General features: G+C 48.5%; 1 protein-coding gene across 2 annotated transcripts in view; it reads left to right on the top strand.

Moving 5' to 3' along the window:
• rbms3 (RNA binding motif, single stranded interacting protein) overlaps positions 1-22,115 on the top strand; it is a 150,071-nt gene that overhangs the window by 33,521 nt on the left and 94,435 nt on the right. For both annotated transcript variants that reach the window (XM_072716314.1, XM_072716313.1), the window contains exon 3: positions 14,319-14,377. In XM_072716314.1, the coding sequence (XP_072572415.1) occupies positions 14,319-14,377 (59 nt within the window). The remainder of the gene's footprint in view (positions 1-14,318; positions 14,378-22,115) is intronic.

The raw sequence follows: 22,115 nt of genomic DNA, 5'->3' as shown, positions 1-22,115 counted from the left end.
CTGGCACATTGAATTTGTGACATGCAAGATAATATTAATGATAAATACCATTATTTTTCAGTGCATTTTTTTTTCATAATTTTATGTCACATTTTTGCCATCAATAACGTGACAGCAACGTAGACAACTTACAACAAAGTTAATGCACGTGACATAGTTAAATGCATAATATACTGGCAACCTAAGACTTTTTCTCACCTCTGAAACAGGAATTACTAAAATAAAGTCCAACAGATCCATTTACAGGTAATTAGACGCGATTTAGTAATTTATTTAATAGGTTAATGGGAAATTTTACAGGTAATCCATCATTTATGTGTAGAGAAGTTCAGATTGGTACAAAGCTGCAGTTTTTATATGATACAGGTTGTGAACTTAGAACATCGTTGAGCGCTTGGACAATCCCGATGTATCATGCGACATGATAATCCAGCAGATGTCCCCGGCGTGGGGGAGATGGATTAACCTCACAGATGATTTTGACTCTGCAACCGCTTATGAATATTTCAAAGAAAATGAAAATCCAGAAAAAAGTGCAGTGTGGATTAATGAGAGGTTTAGCCAGCTGCATTTTCAGTATATTTGTGTCTTTCTTAAACTGCTGAAAGGATAGAAAATCACTCCGTTTCGTAGCGATTTGTTTACCGTTAACTGACACATTTTGAAATCCCTCGTGTTTAAAACGTCTAAGAGCACTTCACAACACGAGTGAGAACTGAATATTGCTGAGTTAAATTAATTTGGATTCCTTCTGCGATCTTTGAGGAGTTTGTGTCTGAAATCCGCTCGCGCTGCAGCACTCACACTTTATCACTGTCAGCTGTCAGATCTGTAATATCTTAAATATCACCTCAGTTTCTTTAATGTTTTTTTTTGTGCGAAATTATATTGTTAATTACACATCAGACTGAGCACTGGTACAATACAGGGGGGGTTTTAGTAGTGAAATCACATATAAAATCATTATATATAAAACCCGTAAATGTACACATAGAGAAATCCTGACATTTTAAGCATGTAATTAAAGCTTCAAAGTAGCCTGCAGTAAAGCTGAATCAAATGGCAGAGAGCGATTTCTGCCAAATGGGAACATCTGTCTTCTGGATTTTCCTGGTGAAGCTTTGTTTGAAACAGCACCTGAGAATATACCTAAATATCTGCAGTAGCTACGCATAATGAAGCTGTCTGGCCTGTAAAGCGAGTAATGACTACTTAATTTAATGTAAATAAAGTCCAAATGAAATGTTTTTAACCTGATGTGTCACTTACTTATTGATTATGAAAACAAGGCAAGCTAATTGGCACTGCAACTTGTAAGTCGGTTGCACAAGGCTAATATAAAAAGCATTTTAATGTAATTTAACAAATGGCACCAATAGCCTCACATCATCAGCTGCAGTCGTGAGTCGCAATATGAATGGAAACTTCATATGGGATTTAAAAAATGGGGGGAAAATGTTGCAGCCTTGTCAACAGAATGATGATATATACGGTAATTGTCTTGGTTGTTCCCTTTCGATATGTACATCGCTCGAAGCCTTCCTACACCCTGACAAATACACACGACAGCATATGCAGAGTCGTACGCCAGTACTCAGGCCTATTCTAAGACCAGTCGTAGGCCCTGACATTCCTCAGCACTGACGCGATCGCTGGACCCCGCGAGGCACAGTTCACCCGCGGCACATAGAGGGTCACGAACGCTAACTGGGGGGGGGGAGGGGGCAAGCGCTTGTGAAATACTGGCTAGAAGCCAGAGAGCTGCTTGCGTAATGTCTCTGGGACTGTGTTTGTTAAAAGTCGTTTCTGTGTTATATCCTGCCTTGGGTTCAATGACCATAGAAATGTCTAGCAATGCGCTGTAATGCTCAGGACAGTATGTTTTGACTAACGCCGCTGTAATGCTCAGTGGGATACACTTTGTAGCTATTTTCTAATGCTCTGTATAGTATGTTTCGTCTACCACTATCTCTTGATGGGATAGTATGTTTTGTGATTCTCAGGGCAGTATGTTTTGTCTAGAAGTATCTCTTGATGGGATAGTTTGTTCATTCTGTATAAGATTCTTTTGTGACTCTTGGGACAGTATGTTTTGTTGTGCTTTGTGTTAATCGGCAGTGTACATTTTGACTATGAGTATTATTGTTTATTATTTTTTAAATAATACTCAAGATGGTATGCTCTGTCTTGTAGTACTTTATAATACTCAGGACTCAGGTTTGCTTAGTCTACAGTGACCTCTGACACGGTCTCTAAACTGACTTATGTGCAAGGCCATTACTATCCTGGGCGTCCTGACAAAATGTCACGATGCCCCCATATCATTTTACGTATTTAGGGGCCTCTGTCGGGTGTTGAGCCCCCTGAATCTGCCAGGATATCCATACCCCTCCAATGCCTCTGTGGGTGGGTGTTCTCTATGGCTGCACATAGCATATGTCACAGTTAGAAGACTAAGAAGGATATGACTAAGTTCTGAAATCCAAGGAAGTTTTTCGTGTGGGTGATGTGGCCGCTCTTGACATGCAGTCAGTGGGATGTGAGGCGGATGGTTTATGGAAGCATGTGAGGATTTTTCTGAGGGAAGCTTTGACATGAAGCTTTGAGGAAGCCTGCCGCACGCAGAAGAGCGGCCGCCTGCTCTGGCAGTCAGAGAGCCGCAATCATTTGCTTCTGGATGAGGACTTAGGGAGCTCAGATGGACCAACTGGGATCACAGAGTAGCGACACTGGTATGGGACAGCATCTAGATGTCAGGCACATGCTGAGCGAAAAAGCGATGCAATGGTTTACACTCAAATGCTCATGCACTTATACAGGGAGGCTGTGGATCAGAGCCTTTCATTTACATTCATACACACTCCATATAAAATGATGTGAGATGGGCTTGCCTGGATCATGTCTCAGGGTATCAGAGATATTGGAGTGGCAGCACCACAGTAACTGGCTGGGGCTGAGGGCAGCTTCCGGGAGCTGGGAGAAAGGGGAGCCTCTGGTCACATCCAGAGGGATGTGCGGTTGAGTCCTGGGAGGCGAGCATTGCCATGGAAACCAGGCATCATCTGGTTGGGCTCTTTGTGCAGGGTGAGTCTGTCCTGACAATGAGGACACTGAGGAAATGAGCAGTGAAATATGACAGCATTGAAAGGAAATTGAAGCGAGCCGCTACTCAGCCCACTGACCTGGGGACAGGCCTGTCAGCTGACTGGCACCCGCTGTGGTCAGTGAAGCCCTACTTATCATTCCCTCTGCAATATGGCTGCCCTGCTCAGCACCCCTGCTCCACAGAGCTCAGAGCCGGGATGTCCTCCAGGCCTCCTGTAGGACGGAGGGAGAAGTGCATGTGGTCTGGCGCTGGGTGGCTAACATTTTGGGAAGGTCAGTTACTCTACCTTTCGAGGGCAGGAGACACTGCCACAGTCTATGCACCGTTCAGCAAAACACAAGCACATGCATATGCCAGTGTTTTGTGGCAACACGCTTCCGGAAGGTGTGATTACCGCTCGACAATCTGCCGATCCGAACGGAGTATGTGGGTCGGTGTGTGACCACAGGGGGCCCCTTGTTGGTCTCTTATTACTGTCTTTTGCAGATTTTACAGATGTGCCTGTGCTTTTTACAGTTTGCTTTGAAAGCATTTCGTCTACAAGGTCAAGTGTGCGTGAAGAGGACAGATGTACAGTACAGGCTAAGGATCACACTGCGTACTGCCTAGCGCTGTTGTGCTTGCAACCTTGAGGGAACATTGTGATCATGTTACAGCGCCTAAAATGTTCACAATATGTGTAAAAGGAAAGCAATCCCTTTCAAGAAAAGGGTCAGGCTTTCAGTAGTGTACGGCACCGATGTCATAATGGTGAGTTATTACCCTGACCCTGAAGAAATGTTAATGTGATCACCTCCCATCGACTCTCTTCAAAGTGGAAAAAACAAACTTGTGCAGCATTTTATAAACTGAAGATTCTTCAAGGGTGTGTGTGTGTTGGTGGGGGGGGGGGGGGGGGGGGGGAGGTTAATGGTACCATAATGTCACACTTAGGATGTGAACTTCTAGACCTCAAGGTTCTACCAAGCTTCCTGACCATGTTCTGCTCCCAGAAAGTTCTACCTGTTGCTATGGGTGATAGCAGGGTGGCATGTAACCATGTAGCGTCACACAGGCAGTTGTTTGCTGCTTTTTGTTCAAGCAGTGCAGGTCAGCAGGTAGCGTTGCTGGTTCCGTAGCTGGGCGGCCATCCTTGAGGCTACAAGTTTGGGCACAAAACATAAATGTAAACAAGGACTAAAGTAACCAGGATCACATGTGAGGCGTCTTCAGAGGCAATGGCACGGAATACATAGGAATACATCAAATGAAAAGAAGCCCTGAGTACTGAAGTTAAGGCTGTGGACCAGGATCTCTAGTTGCTTAAAACCAGGCCATGCCTTCAAACGGAGGTGCTGCCCTCTAGCAGATGGGAGGATTCCTAACGTGACGGCCCAGTATTAATAAACTCTCAGCAGCTGTGTGGATCTTCACATTAGCTTCCAATACAGAAGGGAGGCGAATAATTAATGAGAAGAACAGCCTCTAATTGGTGACCCAGCGGTCCCTGGATTCCAGCGGGGGTCAGCTGACCTTGGGCCTGTACAGACTGTTCGCTCTAGAGCTTCCAGCGAGGGGCATGTAGCCAGACCGCTCGGACAGTCGGGGCCCCGAACCCCCTGGGCCCGGCTGTCCTTGGAACATTCGCCCGAGAGGCCAGCTCTTGCGACACCTCGATAGCATTTTGGGAAAATGTTCCAGGGCTGGCTTGTAATGCCTGACCAGAGCACCATCAGTACTTGGAGGTCCATAACTCTGAGCTTAGATTGTCATTGTTAGTGTTTCCACAGTAGATAATGACTGCTGCACACGGGGAACATGCTGAAGGCACATTTACCATCTCTGTTGCGAGTGCTTTGGTTCCATGTTAATGCTGCAAGGCACCGACACATCACCCTCGCCCACGCCAGCACCTCCATCGTCTTTGCTCTGTGGAGAAGCCATGACCTTCCCCATTGCACACCACTCAGATCTGCCTCTTCTTTCCTCAGTTTGTTATCCTTGTACATGTTTGCTCCTGGGTTTTTTTCCTCCAGAAGCGTCAACTGAGGCAGATTTATTTTTTTCAATAAATGGTTGCCTGGCGAGAAAATGGCCAAATGCCGATCGATGGCGGAAGCAGAAATGGTTTCCGTCTGTCGGGCAGATTTTCTCCCCTGAATGCTCTTTAAACACTGGGTCTATTACACCAGCGTGCTGTTGGAGTTCTCCTTCCAATGCTTCTTTATGCCTTTGTCCAGCTGTGGATCCTCATCAGAGTCAGTGACACAGCCCTCTGAACAGCTTCTGCTAAAGATTCTGAAGTCTAATTACCTGATTTTTCCTCCGAGCTCACAGCCTAGTGACCTCCTAACTCATTTTGTCGTTTCCAAATCTCTGTGAAGGGCCTTTATATACAGCACGATCTGCACTAAGCTGATATTGCTTCATGAGTTCTACTTTCTTGCAATGCAGTTAAAAAATCATGTTCTGTGGATTATTACAATCCATAAAATGCTACTTGCAGTGTAAACAAAACAGCAAGACTGTCATTGTAGCAGTAACTAAAGTAGATAAATCAAACTAATGTTCTCAGAGAGCCTTATACTGTAGGTAGACTGTCTATGGAAGCTGTGGTTGCCGATATTTGTCCAGAATCTGGTAGTCAGCAGGTATAGTTCGTCCCTGACGTGTAGCCATGAAGTCTGATCCACGGCAAGCCGGCATGCTCCTCTCAGATTGCCCCACTGTGCCACAGATCTCCAGTGATCCTTCAGTGACTGGATCCTTTAAGATGAGGCCTTGGGCAGATGTTGAGGCCGTGAACCCGGACCTCATCCCTCTCACTTCTGTTCTGAATAGCTGGCTGTGGGGGGACACCGGAAGGGCAGGATGAGGAGAAACATCTGACTTTCAGGAACTGGTTCTCATCTAGCCCCCCCCCCCTCCCAGTGACTGAGAACTGGACAGCTTGCAGCATGAGCAGCCCTCTCCCCATTCCGCGCTTCAGCACGGGTCGGCATACTTGCCTTCTAATCCAGATTGGCTGCATCCATATCCAGACACTTAGCAGTGATGGCCGTCATGGCCTATTGGCTAATCTAATACTCACACACCAGGATCTTATGCAGTACGTTAGAAATCACACACCAGAGTCAATTGCACAGCTCATGACGATGTCTTCACGAAAACCAGAGTGTGCGGTTCAAGGACTTATGGGTATGACATGAGGGCAGTTACTCCAAGGAGTATGTGATTAAGATTTTAAGGGTCTGAAAATAATTAGTGTCTGGAGCAGAGAAATGCCAGTGAGCTGAAAGCTCGAGATTCTTACAGCACAGCTTGGCAGCACAAGCCGAACGGCCGATTAACAAACACTGCTTCTGTATCCTTTGAAACACAAAGCCTTGAAGAACGCTAAGGGGGATCGATGCAAAATAAATATCACACGGGCTGCCTTATCTCAGTGCTTCTTAAGTAAATGACAGAAATGTGTAGACAGGATGTACGCATGGGTGACTAATTACGACGCACCACAGAGGGACCTTGGTATGACTAGAAAGGCTGGCTAGGATCAGTATCACAGCGGATGTGAAGCTGTCTACCTGGGGAGGGATGGAGGACACTGGGAATGTGACCCCTAGAGGGCAGCACTGGGAGCCAAACCTTTGCCGTCGTTCATCGGCAGATGGCTTATGTTCAAAGGCTTCCTGGGAGGGTGAATGAGTGACAACATGAACACGTTTGATAAAAAAGAGTGAAGAGTTTGATTGGCGTCTGAGGAAGTGAGTGTGCAGGGGAGCAGGTGAGGGAACGAGCGAGCAGCCGGGATGCCCAATCCAAAGCGATGAGAGATCTGATGGTGGCTAAGCATTCTGGGAAGCCATGTCACAGAGGCCGTGGAAAAAGGGGGCCAGAGTTGAGCTCTGAGAGCGGAATGACCCCGAAATCACAACGAGGTCTTTCAAAACTGCTAATGGAAATGGGAAAAAAAGAAGGAACTTTCTGTAAGCGTGTGCCAGGGCAGGCGGGCTCCTGCTTACTGCACTCGACAGCTCTGGCTCCGCCTGCTTAGTGGCGGCCATTCGGAGGAGAGCCACCTCGCCGTGTCGAAGACTGTCACACAGAGTTGGAGGAAACGGTTCCTTAGTGTCAGCTGCCCCCCCCCTCCCATCCCCGCACGGCTGTCACAGTGAGCCAGAAGATAAACAAGCCAGGAGCACTTTTTAGGAGCTGCTGTTTATTTGATTATCTGTTACGCCGTCGGCTCATTCGTATCGAGGGCGCTTCTGATCTCTGGCCTGATATTTGAACCGACAGCCTCCTTATCCTGAACTGCAACCTGAGAGAGTGTGTCTGTCACTCTGACCATGCCCCGCCCTGCTTAGTCCAGCCCCACCTACTCTCTTCTCTACCTGAAAGTGTTCTGTGATTCTCTGGCCAATCACTGGCTTTGCCATCAAGTCCTTTTGGTGTCTATTCAGTGAAATGCCAAAGTTGCATTCAAAAATCACTTAGAGAATCCTAATCTATTCACTTTTCAAAGGAAGCAGCTTGCAGCCTCTGTAATCGTTACTCAAAGCCCAAATGCTATAACAGCCCGCAAAGGTTATTACTGAGAGGTGTCTCATAGCTGAGAAGAGTTCAAAAATGTTTGGGTTGTGAGTTTGTCACCTGAGCTCACCCTTGGGAATGCTGTTTTTGTGAAAGTAGACAATTAAATGGCATAAATGGTTTGCATCACTGGCTGAATGAGATCATCAGTGAAATTAGCAGTTTACTGTATGGATAAAGGGCACCTTAAAAGTAATAACTAACTAGCAGCATATTGGTCTTTTTAATCCAATATATTACATTAATTGGACTATGTCATGATGATGATTATTCAGAAAAATAAAGTCCCATGATTCTCTTCTTACATATTCTTGTTTGAGGCATTTAAAACCATTTGGAAATGCAGGACAAAATATATCATTTTGTTTCAGTCAGTATGAAATATTTGCCAGCAGCTATGCTTTCTTTGTCCTGTATGTATAATATTGAATCGGTGAACAGAATCCAATATTAGTTCTGTATCTACCAGGTTTCACGACTGTGTCTGAAAAGGAGGGGGATGAGGTGTTGATCTTGGACAGTAAGCACTCATGGGAGTTTTACTTACACAACAATTTTCTGATGGCAGAACAAAAAAAATGGTTGGTTCAGAGAGATAACCAATCAGATCTTTGTCAGATGGCAGACCAACCAATCTGATGTCTTGGACCCGCCTTCTCTACAATTCGATTGGTTATGTTTCTGAACCAATCACTTTTCATTCTGCCCTCGGAAAACATTTTTGTGTAAACCTCCCACAACCACAAAAAGCAGTAAGCTCCTTCTGGGTTTATGTGCAGGTGCATGGCACACCCCCTAGGCCGACAGAGCACCCCCATATAACATGGGGACCTTGGAAAATCCACACACTGTCATTCTATGCCAGGCTTAACTTTATGAAAAATGGCAGGTAACGATAACACTAGCTTTAAATAAATCTCCGCATTTCCCACTTGTATTGAAACTGATTGTAACTATCAGTTCACGGGGAGGGTACTACATTTTTTTCTAGGTCGAAGACTTTATGAATTCCTTAGAATAAAGGGACTGTTGTTGCACAAGCAGTTATTACAAATTAGCTTACATTCCTGTATTTAAGTTCACAGAGACCTAGTTAGTTTTGAGTTTCTGTGGCTTGGCTGGAATATGTCTTGCATAAACGCTATGAAAAAAAGATATAGTGGGTGTGGTCATATTAGGTAAAAAGCCTGTGTTGCATTTGGTCACAGTAAAAAAAGAACTTTTGTGGGTGTAATCACATAAAACAAAGTGTCTTGTGTGTTTGTGTTAGGAAGGTGTACAGGAGATAAAGAGATACAATGGAGGTGGTCGCTTTGGATAAAAAGCCACTGATGGGCGTGGCCATATTAAATAAGTATGATGAGGTAATTGTGGGCGTGGCCATATTAAATAAGTATGATTAGGTCATTGTGGGCGTGGCCATATTAAATAAGTATGATGAGGTAATTGTGGGCGTGGCCATATTAAATAAATATGATGAGGTCATAGTGGGCGTGGCCATATTAAATAAGTATGATGAGGCATGGCCACAATGGATCATTTTGGCAGAACTGTAGTGGATGTGGAAAAAATGTGCTAAATGTGATAGGTCTTTGCAGGTGTGGCCTACGAATGAAATAATGTGTCTGAGGCACACACTGTGATTTTGCCTTGACAGTCAGCACTCAGTGTCTTGACAAATATGCATTCACTAAGGGCGACGTTTGTCTTTCCACTATGGAGGCTTAAGTAAGCCTTAGAAAACGAGGGTTTGGGCCCCATGTTACCACTGTGGCGGGCAGCGTGTTCACCCTTCACTGGGGTGTGGAAGCGCCATCTTGTGGTCAGGTGAGCCGCTTTTTTTCCATGTGGTGGGCTGGTAAACTGGGACCATGCATTTGTGCTGTGACATTTCTTGTTGGTCCTACACTCTCACACTCTGTATTTTCCTCTGTCCTTTGGAGTTGCGTCACATGACACATTTTCTGCAGGCATCCCAAATAGCGTTCAAGTTGTGCCAACCGTGAGTCAGCATTTGGTGTTCTACCCATGGGGGCGTGGGGGTGGGATGACCCCACCCCTCAGTGGCCAAGGATGGGGGGAGCATCTTACTGTACTCAGTGCCTGGACCATGCCAGCAGAGTGAAAGGCTTGCCAGCAATTTGGGTGTGTTTGTTTTCTGGGATTTGGCAATGATGTCATTTGTCCAGGCTGACTGGCATCAGGTTTCCATAGCAACGTGAGCACCACCCTACCAGCATCCTTAGTATTGGCTAATCCATTATGGAGCCCCCGCTGGCCTGTTGCTCTTTGCCCAGCTGTAGGTGGCTTCTGGCAGACTGGTTTCTCCCCATTAGCCTGCGTCCAGTGAGGACAAGTAGCATTACACCCTATTGGTTCTGCTAATAGCAACAGTAGCATCAGTAGATACTGTAACAGCATGAATTGAGTTTGTAGTTGATATTGTACAAATATTAATTTTTTTGTGGTATTGGAGTTCTTTTTAGTAATGGTACATGTACAATATAGTTAATTAGCAGTGAGCATGGTGTCCTCTGGAGTTTGTTAGTCGCAGTACTATCTTTACTGTAAGGATATTAGCAGTTAGCATGAGGTCAATAGGAGTTTGGCGGTCGGAGTAGTATCTGTATTTTAGGGATATTAGCAATTGGCATGATGTCAGTGGGAGTTTGGTGGTCGGAGTAGTATCTGTATTGCAGTAGTATCTGTATGGTAGTGATCCAGTCAGCAGCCATGGTAATTATAGAGTGAATTTTTCATACCTTTCTCAGGATCAAACTGTCTCTGTTTGTAACACATTTGTAATGAATACATATAGTACAGCCAATACTGATCAGATTCCTGTGTGTTTTTGGGACCACTGACTTTTGGCATGGGATTTTGCCCATGGGGCGTTCATCTCTTTCTTTCATGAGGTTGCGTCACCCCTCGGCAGAGTTCGTGTACTGCCACTCTCGCAGATGCACAATGTTGTGCTAAATCCTCAATAAAACCGCAGCTCTCAACTGTTCCAGGAACACTGCAATAATGATGCAGGGCGCAATTTCCCCGCGACCCGAAAGCTGGATGCTGCTGGGGTTCGAGTTGTAGATGCTGAGCACAACATTCCGAGGTCCCAGGGTTCAAGGTCAAGGGTCACTGTGGAGTTTACTGGAAGGACGTGGAACATGACAATCCCCATTCACCCCGAGGGGCCTTGCCTGGGGTGCAGACCAGTCCTCACCGGGAGGACAGAGATACGGGCCCCCAGTTCACAACAAAACAGGACTTTTGGCATTTTTAGGTTTCTGATTGCATTCACAGATTTTTTTATAAATTTGAGTTCTCCCTAGTGAGGACTGAAAAGATGTCCCTAAATGGCCAAAATAGCATGTTTTTATCACATTGTGGGGACATTTGGTCCCCGCAGTGTAATGTATACATGACCCACATCCACACACACACACACACACACACACACACACACACAGGCAGACGTGGGCTTCCATGCCGAATACAGACAGCTTTGTGATGGATATATACCACTGATATATACCACTGATATATACCACTGTGGGGCTCTGGGCCGAGTCCTTCTGGAGGTCGTTCGTTTGGCTCTGAGTCTATGCGAATATACTGCCACCTGCTTCCAGGGCTTTTTATGAAATTGTAACCCCCACCCCCTGATGGCGGCCCTCTTGCAGCCTGAATGCAAATATGCAAATGAGCATAAATTTGTTATGCACTTTTATAGCGACAAGAGTATAAATACACTAATACTGCGGACAGCAGAGTGTGTCCACAGGCAGTAATTTTCCCGTTGAATGCCATGCTTTAAAGGGCCTGTCTCCTCATCTGTTGCCCTGTCCCATTAAACTGTTTGGCCATACAGTGGGGGGTGGGGGGGGGGACGGGGGCTCCGTCGGTGTGTGCCATAAAACACGCGGCTGGAAATGAGCCTGCATGGTGACGGGAAAGTGATCCCGCCTTTATTAAACCTCCCCGTCCTTGTGAACAGGAAATGTAACACTCCTTTTCTTTTGCCTGGAGCCCGTGCAAGATTAATTAAAAGTCTCGCCGGCTCTCGGCTCTTGGGCGTGGGTGGCAGCAACACTTCTCCACTTTTTTATGAACAGAAAAAAAAACAAAACATTTCCTCTGAGCCGCCCCGGAGTGCGGCACGTGGACGGAATTCGCTGGCGCAGCAGAAATGCCTCTTTCCCGTTGGCTTCCGTGGCTCCTGCTTTCAGCCATCATGTCGCTCGATGAGGCCGCTTGGCACCATCCGCCTGGTACCCAGAAATCTATTGGGCCGTCAGTGAGGAGAGGGCTGGCGGATCATGTGACCTGTAAGGTAACCTGCGTTCATTGCGCATGTCAGGCTTTGGCACATGTTGCGCATTTCATCGTGTACTCTGATAGTGCACAGAACGGCATGTACGTGTGTCCCTGGAGCAACCTCAGAGGGCTATTAAGAGAGCATAGCTCAGTGAAAAGCAGACCTGGGGGGCATTAACTACGCAGACTGGAACACATCGGAGGACCCAGGCCCAGACGATGACGACATTAAGGGCTGTGGGACCTGTGCTTACGATCCTGTGGATAATTGCTTTCTCTGCCGTTGCCAACCACATTACCTTGCTTTAAAATGATGAAAGTCACAATAATTCGGAGAAACTGAGCGCAAGGCGGAGAGAGTGAGTGAAACAGACGTGTAATAAACACCATAAGTCAGAGGACGAGGTGCGGAGACTACGAGGTTGAAAGGACGAGGTGATGATGGGTCTCCCTACACCGCCGAAACTCCCCACCAGCTATAACGTTTAGAGGCTGATGGTAATGGATCTTCTCATCTTCTCTGTCTTGATGTTCTCCTTTGGCTTATAAAGGCTTCTTCATCTGCTTTGTATTGTCTGTGGGGGTCTCAGAGCAGATGTTTCCGGGTTTAAACATAAAACAACCTTACGTCAGGATTAATGGCCACAATTGGCACTAAATCGTTTTTTTTTTTTGGCTCTATTGTGCAGACTTAATGAAAAGCCGCACATCAATGAAGGGGTCCTGTGTTTTCCGGTTCCTTAAATATTTTGTGGGACACACTGGGGGACAGTCAAACTCAGAAGGGACTTTGTCAGGTTACGACATCCACCAGTACTTCCCTTTCTCGCTGGTCATCCTCTTGCTCAGGGTTGCTGCCATACGGAACAACACCGCGGCCTCAACCCTCGCATTTCTTACCGTCATCGGTGGACATTGTTTGTAAGCAACCCAGTCATACTCAAGCTGTAGGTTCCAGTTTTAGGCGCCACTAACACATAACTGCGGGACATTGATGAAACGCTGGTGCGACATAAAACGTCTGAGAGGGGGCTGGCTGAACACCCACACTGATTAGAGCCCCCTCCCCGGGTCAGGACAGCCCCAGGCTTGCTGGAAAGACTGAGTGGCGATCAACCAGCATTTGTGAAGTGTTGGTTATGCTGTAGGGCAGGAGCCCTGAACGTGTGTGTGTGTATAGTACATGTGTGTTTGTGCGTCTCTCATGTGGTGTGGCTGCCCCTTGTTCGCTTAGCTTGGGATTATCTCCCGTGGTGGTTTCACTGAGGAACAGGCAGAGCCATTTTCCCTCAAAACGACTCCTTTCGATCCCCTGACACGCCTCTGACACAGTGCCGACACGGCTTTACCGTGCCCCTGACACGCCTCTGACACAGTGCCGACACGGCGTTACCGTGCCCCTGACACGCCTCTGACACACTGCCAACACGGCTTTACCGTGCCCCTGACACGCCTCTGACACAGTGCCGACACGGCGTTACCATGCCCCTGACACGCCTCTGACACACTGCCAACACGGCTTTACCGTGTCCCTGACACGCCTCTGACACACTGCCGACACGGCTTTACCGTGCCCCTGACACGCCTCTGACACAGTGCCGACACGGCTTTACCGTGCCCCTGACACGCCTCTGACACAGTGCCGACACGGCGTTACCATGCCCCTGACACGCCTCTGACACACTGCCAACACGGCTTTACCGTGCCCCTGATACGCCTCTGACACACTGCCGACGCGGCTTTACTGTGCCCCTGACACGCCTCTGACACACTGCCGACACGGCATTACCGTGCCGCTGACACGCCTCTGACACACTGCCGACGCGGCTTTACTGTGCCCCTGACACGCCTCTGACACACTGCCGACGCGGCTTTACTGTGCCCCTGACACGCCTCTGACACACTGCCGACACGGCTTTACTGTGCCCCTGACACGCCTCTGACACACTGCCGACACGGCTTTACTGTGCCCCTGACACGCCTCTGACACACTGCCGACACGGCTTTACTGTGCCCCTCTGACATGCTGTCGTGTCTTGACGTGTGTCTTTACCGTGCACAAGGCCCCTACTGTGTGTCACTGCCACATGCTTCTGACCTGATCAGGTCCCAGTCCACTTAGGGATCCCTACCCAGACTGGGGAAAGGTGTTGGTTGTGTGACATCATAAAACAGGGACAGATAAATGGAGGGAGAGGACAGACCAATCAGAAGGTGGATCTTGTTGTCCTTGGCATGCATTCCTCATTCTCCATGCCACGCCTAATGCTGTTTACACACTAATTGCTAACTGATTGTCTTTGTTTTTTTTGTATCTCTGCAGATATGGGAAAATAGTGTCTACGAAGGCGATCCTGGACAAAAACACAAATCAGTGCAAAGGTAAGTGGTCAGTAGGGCTGTGGGTGGTGGCTGAGTGTGTGTTTGTGTGTGTGTGTGTGTGTGTGTGTGTAAAGGGGGGGCGGGGGTTGGGAATCAGCACTGCCTCATAACTCAATCTGCTTGTTATTGTAAGAGGCTGGACCAAGTGAACTTTATAAATAGGGAGGAAACTGCAGACTGGAAGTCAGTGACAATCAGGCAGTCAGGCCTCCAATCTGGAAACTCGGGAAGGGCAGCTGCTGCAGTGCAGCTTGCGACACTGCCTGACTGCGTATGTGTGTAAGCCAGAGGCTCTAGATATCACCCGTTCTCTTTGTGTATGAGGAATAGCAAAGAGAAAAGATGATCCTGGTTGGTTTCTTGGGCAATTCTGTGATGATTGCTTTTTTTTCTCGTAAACTGTTCGCCTGACATGGCTCAGTGTTGCCGGTTGGGTGCGAGCTCGTTTCTGAGCCTCTCTGAGGATCAGGACCCTTACAGCCTGCCTGGAAAGCTGCCCAGCGCCGCCGGTACAGCAGCCGTGGTGAATTTGCACGTTCTGTTTGATCTCTTCCATTAGCTTAGCAGACATTCTTATCCAGAGCAAATTCTCCGCTTCAGTGCCTAGATCTGTTTACACTGTCCACTGATATATTGACCGAAGAAATTTTTTATTAAAAATGCAATGCCATGAATAACTGCATTGTGCAGTTCATTGTACGCCGAACAGAGGGGGCGCTGATGAGTATATGCAGGCTATGGAAAGAGCCACCTGAGAATGTGACCTCTGGTGCACATATTCAGTTGTCACAGAACGTTAAAGTTTAGTCAATACCACTTAACTGACTTAATCGGCATCTTCCTCCTAGAAAATGACGATCAATTTTCTTCCTCTTGTTACTCTGTCTGTCAAGGTGGGGGGAAAAAAACTCCATTGCAGCTTATATTGATGCACACTAATCAACTCAGTGACCTCTTCAGATCACTGGCATCCTTCTTTGTTCAGTTTGTGTTTCCGTCTGATGCTCAGCTTAGTCTGCTTACCTGCCACCGCAAAGTGACCCCTCTGAGGATGCATGACCTGCGATCGGATCTCCTTCAAGGATATGTGCACCTACAGTGCGTTTACTGCTCCTTCAGCACCACTGCAAATCATTCTGTCCTCACTGTCTGCAGTAGGCCAGTGTCGCTGACCTGTGCACCAGCTGTACTTTTTGCATAAGGAAGGGTTCTAAGTCGTAGCTTCAGCCGTATTTCAGGCCCAGAAATGCTCACCCCCCATGTATTTTCTGCTGTGTTTCAGCTTATAATGACAAAGTCAGTGAGGTAGGTGTGGTTAGGATTACAATAACCAAGTCAGTTAGGCCAATGTGTTCAGGATTTTCAAATATCAGGTTGGCTAGGTCAGTGTGTTCAGGATTCCTAATGACCAGGTTGACTGGGTCTGTGTTCAGGATTCCTAATGACCAGGTTGACTGGGTTTGTGTTCAGGATTCCTAGTGACCAGGTCAGCTGGGTCAGTGTGTTCAGGATTCCCAACGATCATATTCTCATATGTACACAAATGCACACAGATTCTCTCCTGTGTCATTCCAGAAATACACACACCTCGCCACACACAAATACCCCAACACATGCAAGCATACATACATACACACACACACAAGCTCAGTAGCCTAACTCGCAGCCACTTGTGTGAGCGTGTCCCCACAACCCCTTTGGTGTCAGGCGTGTTTCTGCAGGAGAGAAACCGAAACTGGAAGCTGAGAATCTTGCGAGCTGTCGATGGGCACCTGCAGCCCTGCAGGACGAGATGGCGGCTCTTTCCTCAGTCTGCTCTTGCTGCCCCTTATTCCTTTTCTCTTTCCTTTTCATCACGGACCTGTTCCTGTTCCTGAACGTAGTTTTATGCAGTCCACCACACTGGAGTCTGCGAGGGGGCCAGTGTAGTATGGTTTCTGAGGGCATCTAATACTCCATTCCTTTTGTTTTATCTCTAGTAATGTTGTTCTGTCCCTTATAGTATGACTTTGTTCCCAGTCCCAATATTTCATTCCCAATTCTGTCATGTTATCCTGGACAACTGCAGTCATTCCCCTGCTTCTGATATTTCTGTCCCGGTGGCACTGCATCTGTCTGCAGCGGTGCCGTTCCGACCCAGTTGCCAGAGAAGGGCGGCGTTTGCCGGCGAACACTCACGGAACTCGCAGAAGCCGCGGGGCTCCGATCTCCATGGCTCGCGAAACCTTTAGCCGTCGCTGCTGGAGCGCAGTGTGGGCCGTATGTCGAATTGTGGCCCGTGAAGGAGCGGAAAAGACCTCTCAGTGGGAGGTGAAGCGGGACCACATGCGCCGAGCAGCACGCCTGTCCCTGGCGCGTCGTGCTGAGGGGGGGTGGAGGGGGGAGCGCTTGTTTGTTTCAATTATCGGCTCCTCGTTACCAGCGGAGGATCAGAATGCTCGCCATGGCAACCAAGATTTGGTCCGACACTTTGCCGACACGAATCGAAGCACGTGGGATCCGAGGCGAGGAGCGATCTGCAGTGGTCGCATTCGGGCTGCGTTCTAAAACAAGGAGGGGGTTCCAGAGCGAGTGGATCCCCGGCTGTTTGCCAAGGACTTTAATGGTGGGGGGGGTGGGGGGGTGTTTGTTTTTATGGATTTCATTAGTCCTGCTTTCCAAGTTCTGTTACACGCACATACGCACGCCTATAAATATGCACGCTCACACATGAGTCTTAAGAAGTCCACGCCCCATTCCCAGAGCCGGAGCTCGCTTCCGTCTTTCCCGGCCGTGCCTCTCTTGGCATCGTCCGCGTCCCTGTTCGCCAGCTCTGCCAAGCTGGCCTGCACCCAAGGCTGCGCTCTGGCTGGGCAAGCTGTCGTAAATAGAAACCAACCCCAGCATTCCTAAACTTAGACCTTTTGTCCCAGTCCGCTTCCTGCTGACTGCTGTGGACCCCCCTCAGTGGGGGCGGCTGGCCGTGCGCTACCAAAGATCCGGCGGTTCAGTGTCCGGAGGAACGGAGTCACGCTCTGGTACACATGATACCCCCCCCCCCCCCCCCCACAAGGGTCAAAGGGACACTTCCTGTAGCCGTGTGTGCTTGACAAACACAGCCCCGCATCCCATCTCAAAGGATCGTGGGAAGAATTATGTCTTATGGACCTGCAATGGGTAAGCGAATAGTGGGGAGGGCGGATGAACACTGAATGGCGGTATAGCGGAGTCTGTCTATTCCCCTGAGTGAGGGGCCAATTATATCGAGATCATAATGCATTGTGTACTTGTAACATATCGTAATTAAGTGTGAGCACGGAGGGGGCGACGCTGGGATGGACAGAACGAGGATTTTGTGCAGGTACTGGAGTAAAAGTGGGTTTAATTACATGGTGGTTTGTCATCATAACGAAAAAGAGGCATTTCTGCGTCAGCAAATCGGAAACATGCCTGGAAACGGGTCGAGGTGGGTCAGGTCAGGTCAGACCGGGTCGGGCCAGGCCAGGTCGTGGGAAGGTACCCACCTGGGATAAGGGAGGCAGGTCTGTGCAGAGCAGAGAGGCTGTGTTTTATAATCCATAATGATGCAGGAGTGAGACTTTATTTTGCCCCACCCTGGGACATCCAAACCACCCCACCCACCCCCTTGTCCAGCTGGGCCTTACCTTCCTCACAGAGAAGCGAAAAAGCCACAGAAGAGTGCAGCATGCATCAGAGTGACCTCACCATCGCATCCAGTGCCGGTCACCATTTGCCTTAGCCAGCTACCAGAGACGGCAGTGACCCGGACGCATGTGTATCACTGCCAGCCGGAGACGGACGCGTGTGTATCACTGCCGGCCGGAGACGGAGCCGGACGCGTGTGTATCACTGCCGGCCGGAGACGGAGCCGAACGCGTGTGTATCACTGCCGGCCGGAGACGGAGCCGGACGCGTGTGTATCACTGCCGGCCGAAGACGGAGCCGGATGCGTGTGTATCACTGCCAGCCGGAGACGGAGCCGGACGCGTGTGTATCACTGCCAGCCGGAGACGGAGCCGGACGCGTGTGTATCACTGCCGGCTGAAGACGGAGCCGGACGCGTGTGTATCACTGCCGGCTGAAGACGGCCAGAGACGGACTTGAATTTGTGTGTATGACTGCAGGCCTGTTTCTAGTCTGAATGCGTGTGTATCACTGCGTCCCGGGTTCAGACCCAAATGCACATGCATGACTGCAAACTTGGCACCGACTGGAATGCTTGTGCATCACCGCAAGGCCCTGTGTGTGAAACCTGTTGGCACAATGTTGCACAATCTCTGCCATTTCACTCTGGTCCATTTAGGTTTCCCGTTCAGATGCCTCCCCTGGACGACACGGGCTGACTTTTATTGGATCTCCGGCAGTGATGGAACCATGCTTGGGGGCAGCGGGGGATTTAATGGGGGGGGGGGGGGATTGGCTGCTGTTTCAGGCTTTGCTTCAAAGCTGCAATACAATGACAGTAAAGCTGTTGGAATGACCACCTTAAGCCTCCCTCTGAGAAGCAGTTTGGGGGGATTTTTGTTCTGTTTTCTCTTATTTTCTCTCAGCACTGGGGGGAGGAGGGGTGGAATATCACAAACTTAGGTCTTAAGGCTGTATGCAGATCCCTGGGCCATGCTCAGATCCCCAGGTTGGTGTACCTTCTTTCTTGAGTCATATGCAGATCCCCTGGGGATGTACACAGATCCCCAGGCTGTACGCAGATCCTCCAGCTGTATGCAGATCCTTGCTCTGTACTCAGATCTCCAGGCTGTATTCAGATCTCCAGGCTGTATTCAGATCTCCAGGCTGTACTCAGATCTCCAGGCTGTATTCAGATCTCCAGGCTGTACTCAGATCTCCAGGCTGTACTCAGATCTCCAGGCTGTACTCAGATCTCCAGGCTGTATTCAGATCTCCAGGCTATAATACCCTCTTTCTTGAGTCATACACAGATTCCTGGATTGTACACAGATCCCCTGGTTGAACATAGATCTCCAGGCTGTATTCAGATCTCCAGGCTTTACTCAGATCTCCAGGCTGTATTCAGATCTCCAGGCTGTACTCAGATCTCCAGGCTGTACTCAGATCTCCAGGCTGTAATACCCTCTTTCTTGAGTCATCTGCAGATCCGTCTATTGCACATAGATCCCTTGGCTGTATGCAGATCCCTGGGATGTATGCAGATCTCCATATCTTTAGTACCTTCTTTCAATATGCAGATCCCTGGTTTGTATGAAGATCCTTGGGCCGTACGCAGATCCTCGGGCTGTATGCACAGATCCTCGGGCCGTACGCAGATCCACGGACTGTATGCACAGATCCTCGGGCCGTTTGTAGATCCTCGGGCCGTACACAGATCCACGGACTGTATGCACAGATCCTCGGGCCGTACGCAGATCCTAGGGCTGTACGCAGATCCTCGCACTATATGCACAGATCCTCGGACTGTATGGACAGATCCTCGGGCCGTTTGTAGATCCTCGGACTGTATGCACAGATCCTTGGGCTGTATGCAGAGATCCTCGGACCGTACGCAGATCCACGGACTGTATGCACAGATCCTCGGGCCGTACGCAGATCCTCGCACTGTATGCACAGATCCTTGGGCCGTACGCAGATCCTAGGGCTGTATGCAGATCCTCGCACTGTATGCACAGATCCTAGGGCTGTATGCAGATCCTCGCACTGTATGCACAGATCCTTGGGTTGTACGCAGATTCTCGGACTGTATGCACAGATCCTTGGGCTGTACGCAGATCCTAGGGCTGTATGCACAGATCCTAGGGCTGTACGCAGATCCTCGGGCTGTATGCACAGATCCTAGGGCTGTACGCAGATCCTCGGGGCGCGCACAGAATCTCGGGCCGTATGCAGTTCCCTGGCATTTATGCCCTTCCTGAGTTATCCTGAGTGGCCTTGCTGCACCTGTGTTGTGAAAGCAGGGAGCCACATGGTGCCCAGTGCCATCCAAACTGACTAATGATGCCAATCTGCTCCTCCAGACCCCAGCATGGGGAAATCACAGAGGCCACACGTGCTCTCACGTGCATGCATGCGAGCATATGCGTCTGTATGCACGGGATTGTAACACATGCAGGTTTTGTGTGTTTGTGTGTGTGTGTGTGTGTGAGAGAGAGAGAGAGAGAGAGTGCTCGCATAAGCACCTGTGTTCCTCTTTGCTGCCAGAAAAACAGCAATACCTAAAAAACAGACTTCAGTGAGGTTTTTTTTAGAACTTCATCTGCCTAAAACGGCAGAAGCTTATTTTCCTTGATTTTGAGGTTTGCTGGAAGAGAAATGCAAGCATGTGTGTGTGTCTGTCTGTCTGTACAGGCATGTGTGTGTTTGTCTCTCTGTACAGGCATGTGTGTGTGTCTCTCTGTACAGGCATGTGTGTGTGTCTGTCTGTCTGTACAGGCATGTGTGTGTGTCTGTCTGTCTGTACAGGCATGTGTGTGTGTCTGTCTCTCTGTACAGGCATGTGTGTGTGTCTGTCTCTCTGTACAGGCATGTGTGTGTGTCTCTCTGTACAGGCATGTGTGTCTGTCTGTCTGTCTGTACAGACATGTGTGTGTGTGTGTCTGTCTGTCTACATGCATGTGTGCAGCTCTGTCTACCCTCCCTGACATGGTCCAAGGTGTTCGCGTTCTGAGAAGCCGTCTCCAAGCACGTTCCCAAATATGCCGCACAGATGTTTCTCGCGTGACTGAGTCACACATACATTTATCCCCTGAAGTACACTCACACGAGAGTGCCGTGGTGGATTCCTGCCGCAAGGACGCAACCCCCAAACCACTTCCTATTCATGAGCTGGGTGGGGGGGCAGGGCTGCAGCTGAAAAGGACGTTTCTTCACTGGGATTGTGCACTCCAACCCACCTGGGTAATAACCCCTTCCCAGAATGCCACTGGAGCATTTCGCATTTTTAAACTCCAGCATCCACTTGGAGTACTTTCTGCGTGAGCCCGGCTCCGTAGAATCCAGTCAGTACCAGAAAGCAGAACCACTGTGGTTCTGAGGAAATGGGTCAAGCGGCGTAATTCACGGAAATGTTTCCCCTTTTTAAGTTTTAATCGTGCGGTGTACTGCCTGCTTTTAGAGCGAAAGTTTCAGTAATTTTCCTCACTATTTATACTCGCCCCATGCCTTCATTTTCCATGGCTGCCTTTAATATTTAAAGCGGCTGGTTCTTTCCCTACAAAAGGACAGCAGCCGAAAATGTTTTGTTGATTGAAGACTCACAGGAAAATGTGATTCAAAAAGGGCCCAGATACCATTAAGGCCAGTCTCTGCCACTATCTGCTACTTTAAAGGAGATAAATGTCCTTTTGGCTTAAACTGTTAAATAATCCAATTTATAAGAATATACAAACAGTAGATAGCAGAAATTCTGCCTAGGGTTTACTGAACCCTAGATCGATGGGGTGTATCTTCTCGGTCTGCGGTTATGAGTTATTATAATATTCCCTTTTCCCTGTATCAGTCAACATGGCCATATGTGCTCGTGTGGGGAAAATGAGTATGAAGATGTATGGAGTTCTGTGGCAAAAAACCGAAGGGAGCGAGACTCAATTTTCTGCCTCTGGTTGTAGATCCTGTTATATGGGGGCTGCGTCGGGATCCATTCACTGACATCGCTCCCCCTCCCCACTCACACATTCATGCTCATCTACAAGGTTCTTGTTGTAGCTAAATCTTTGTGCACCGGGGGCAATTATGTTCAGAGAGGCACTGTTTAAATATAAATAGGATA

The sequence above is a fragment of the Paramormyrops kingsleyae genome, chromosome 9 (genome assembly GCF_048594095.1).
Source record: "Paramormyrops kingsleyae isolate MSU_618 chromosome 9, PKINGS_0.4, whole genome shotgun sequence".
Lineage (NCBI taxonomy): Eukaryota > Metazoa > Chordata > Actinopteri > Osteoglossiformes > Mormyridae > Paramormyrops > Paramormyrops kingsleyae.
This window is presented reverse-complemented; position numbering and strand designations above follow the sequence as displayed.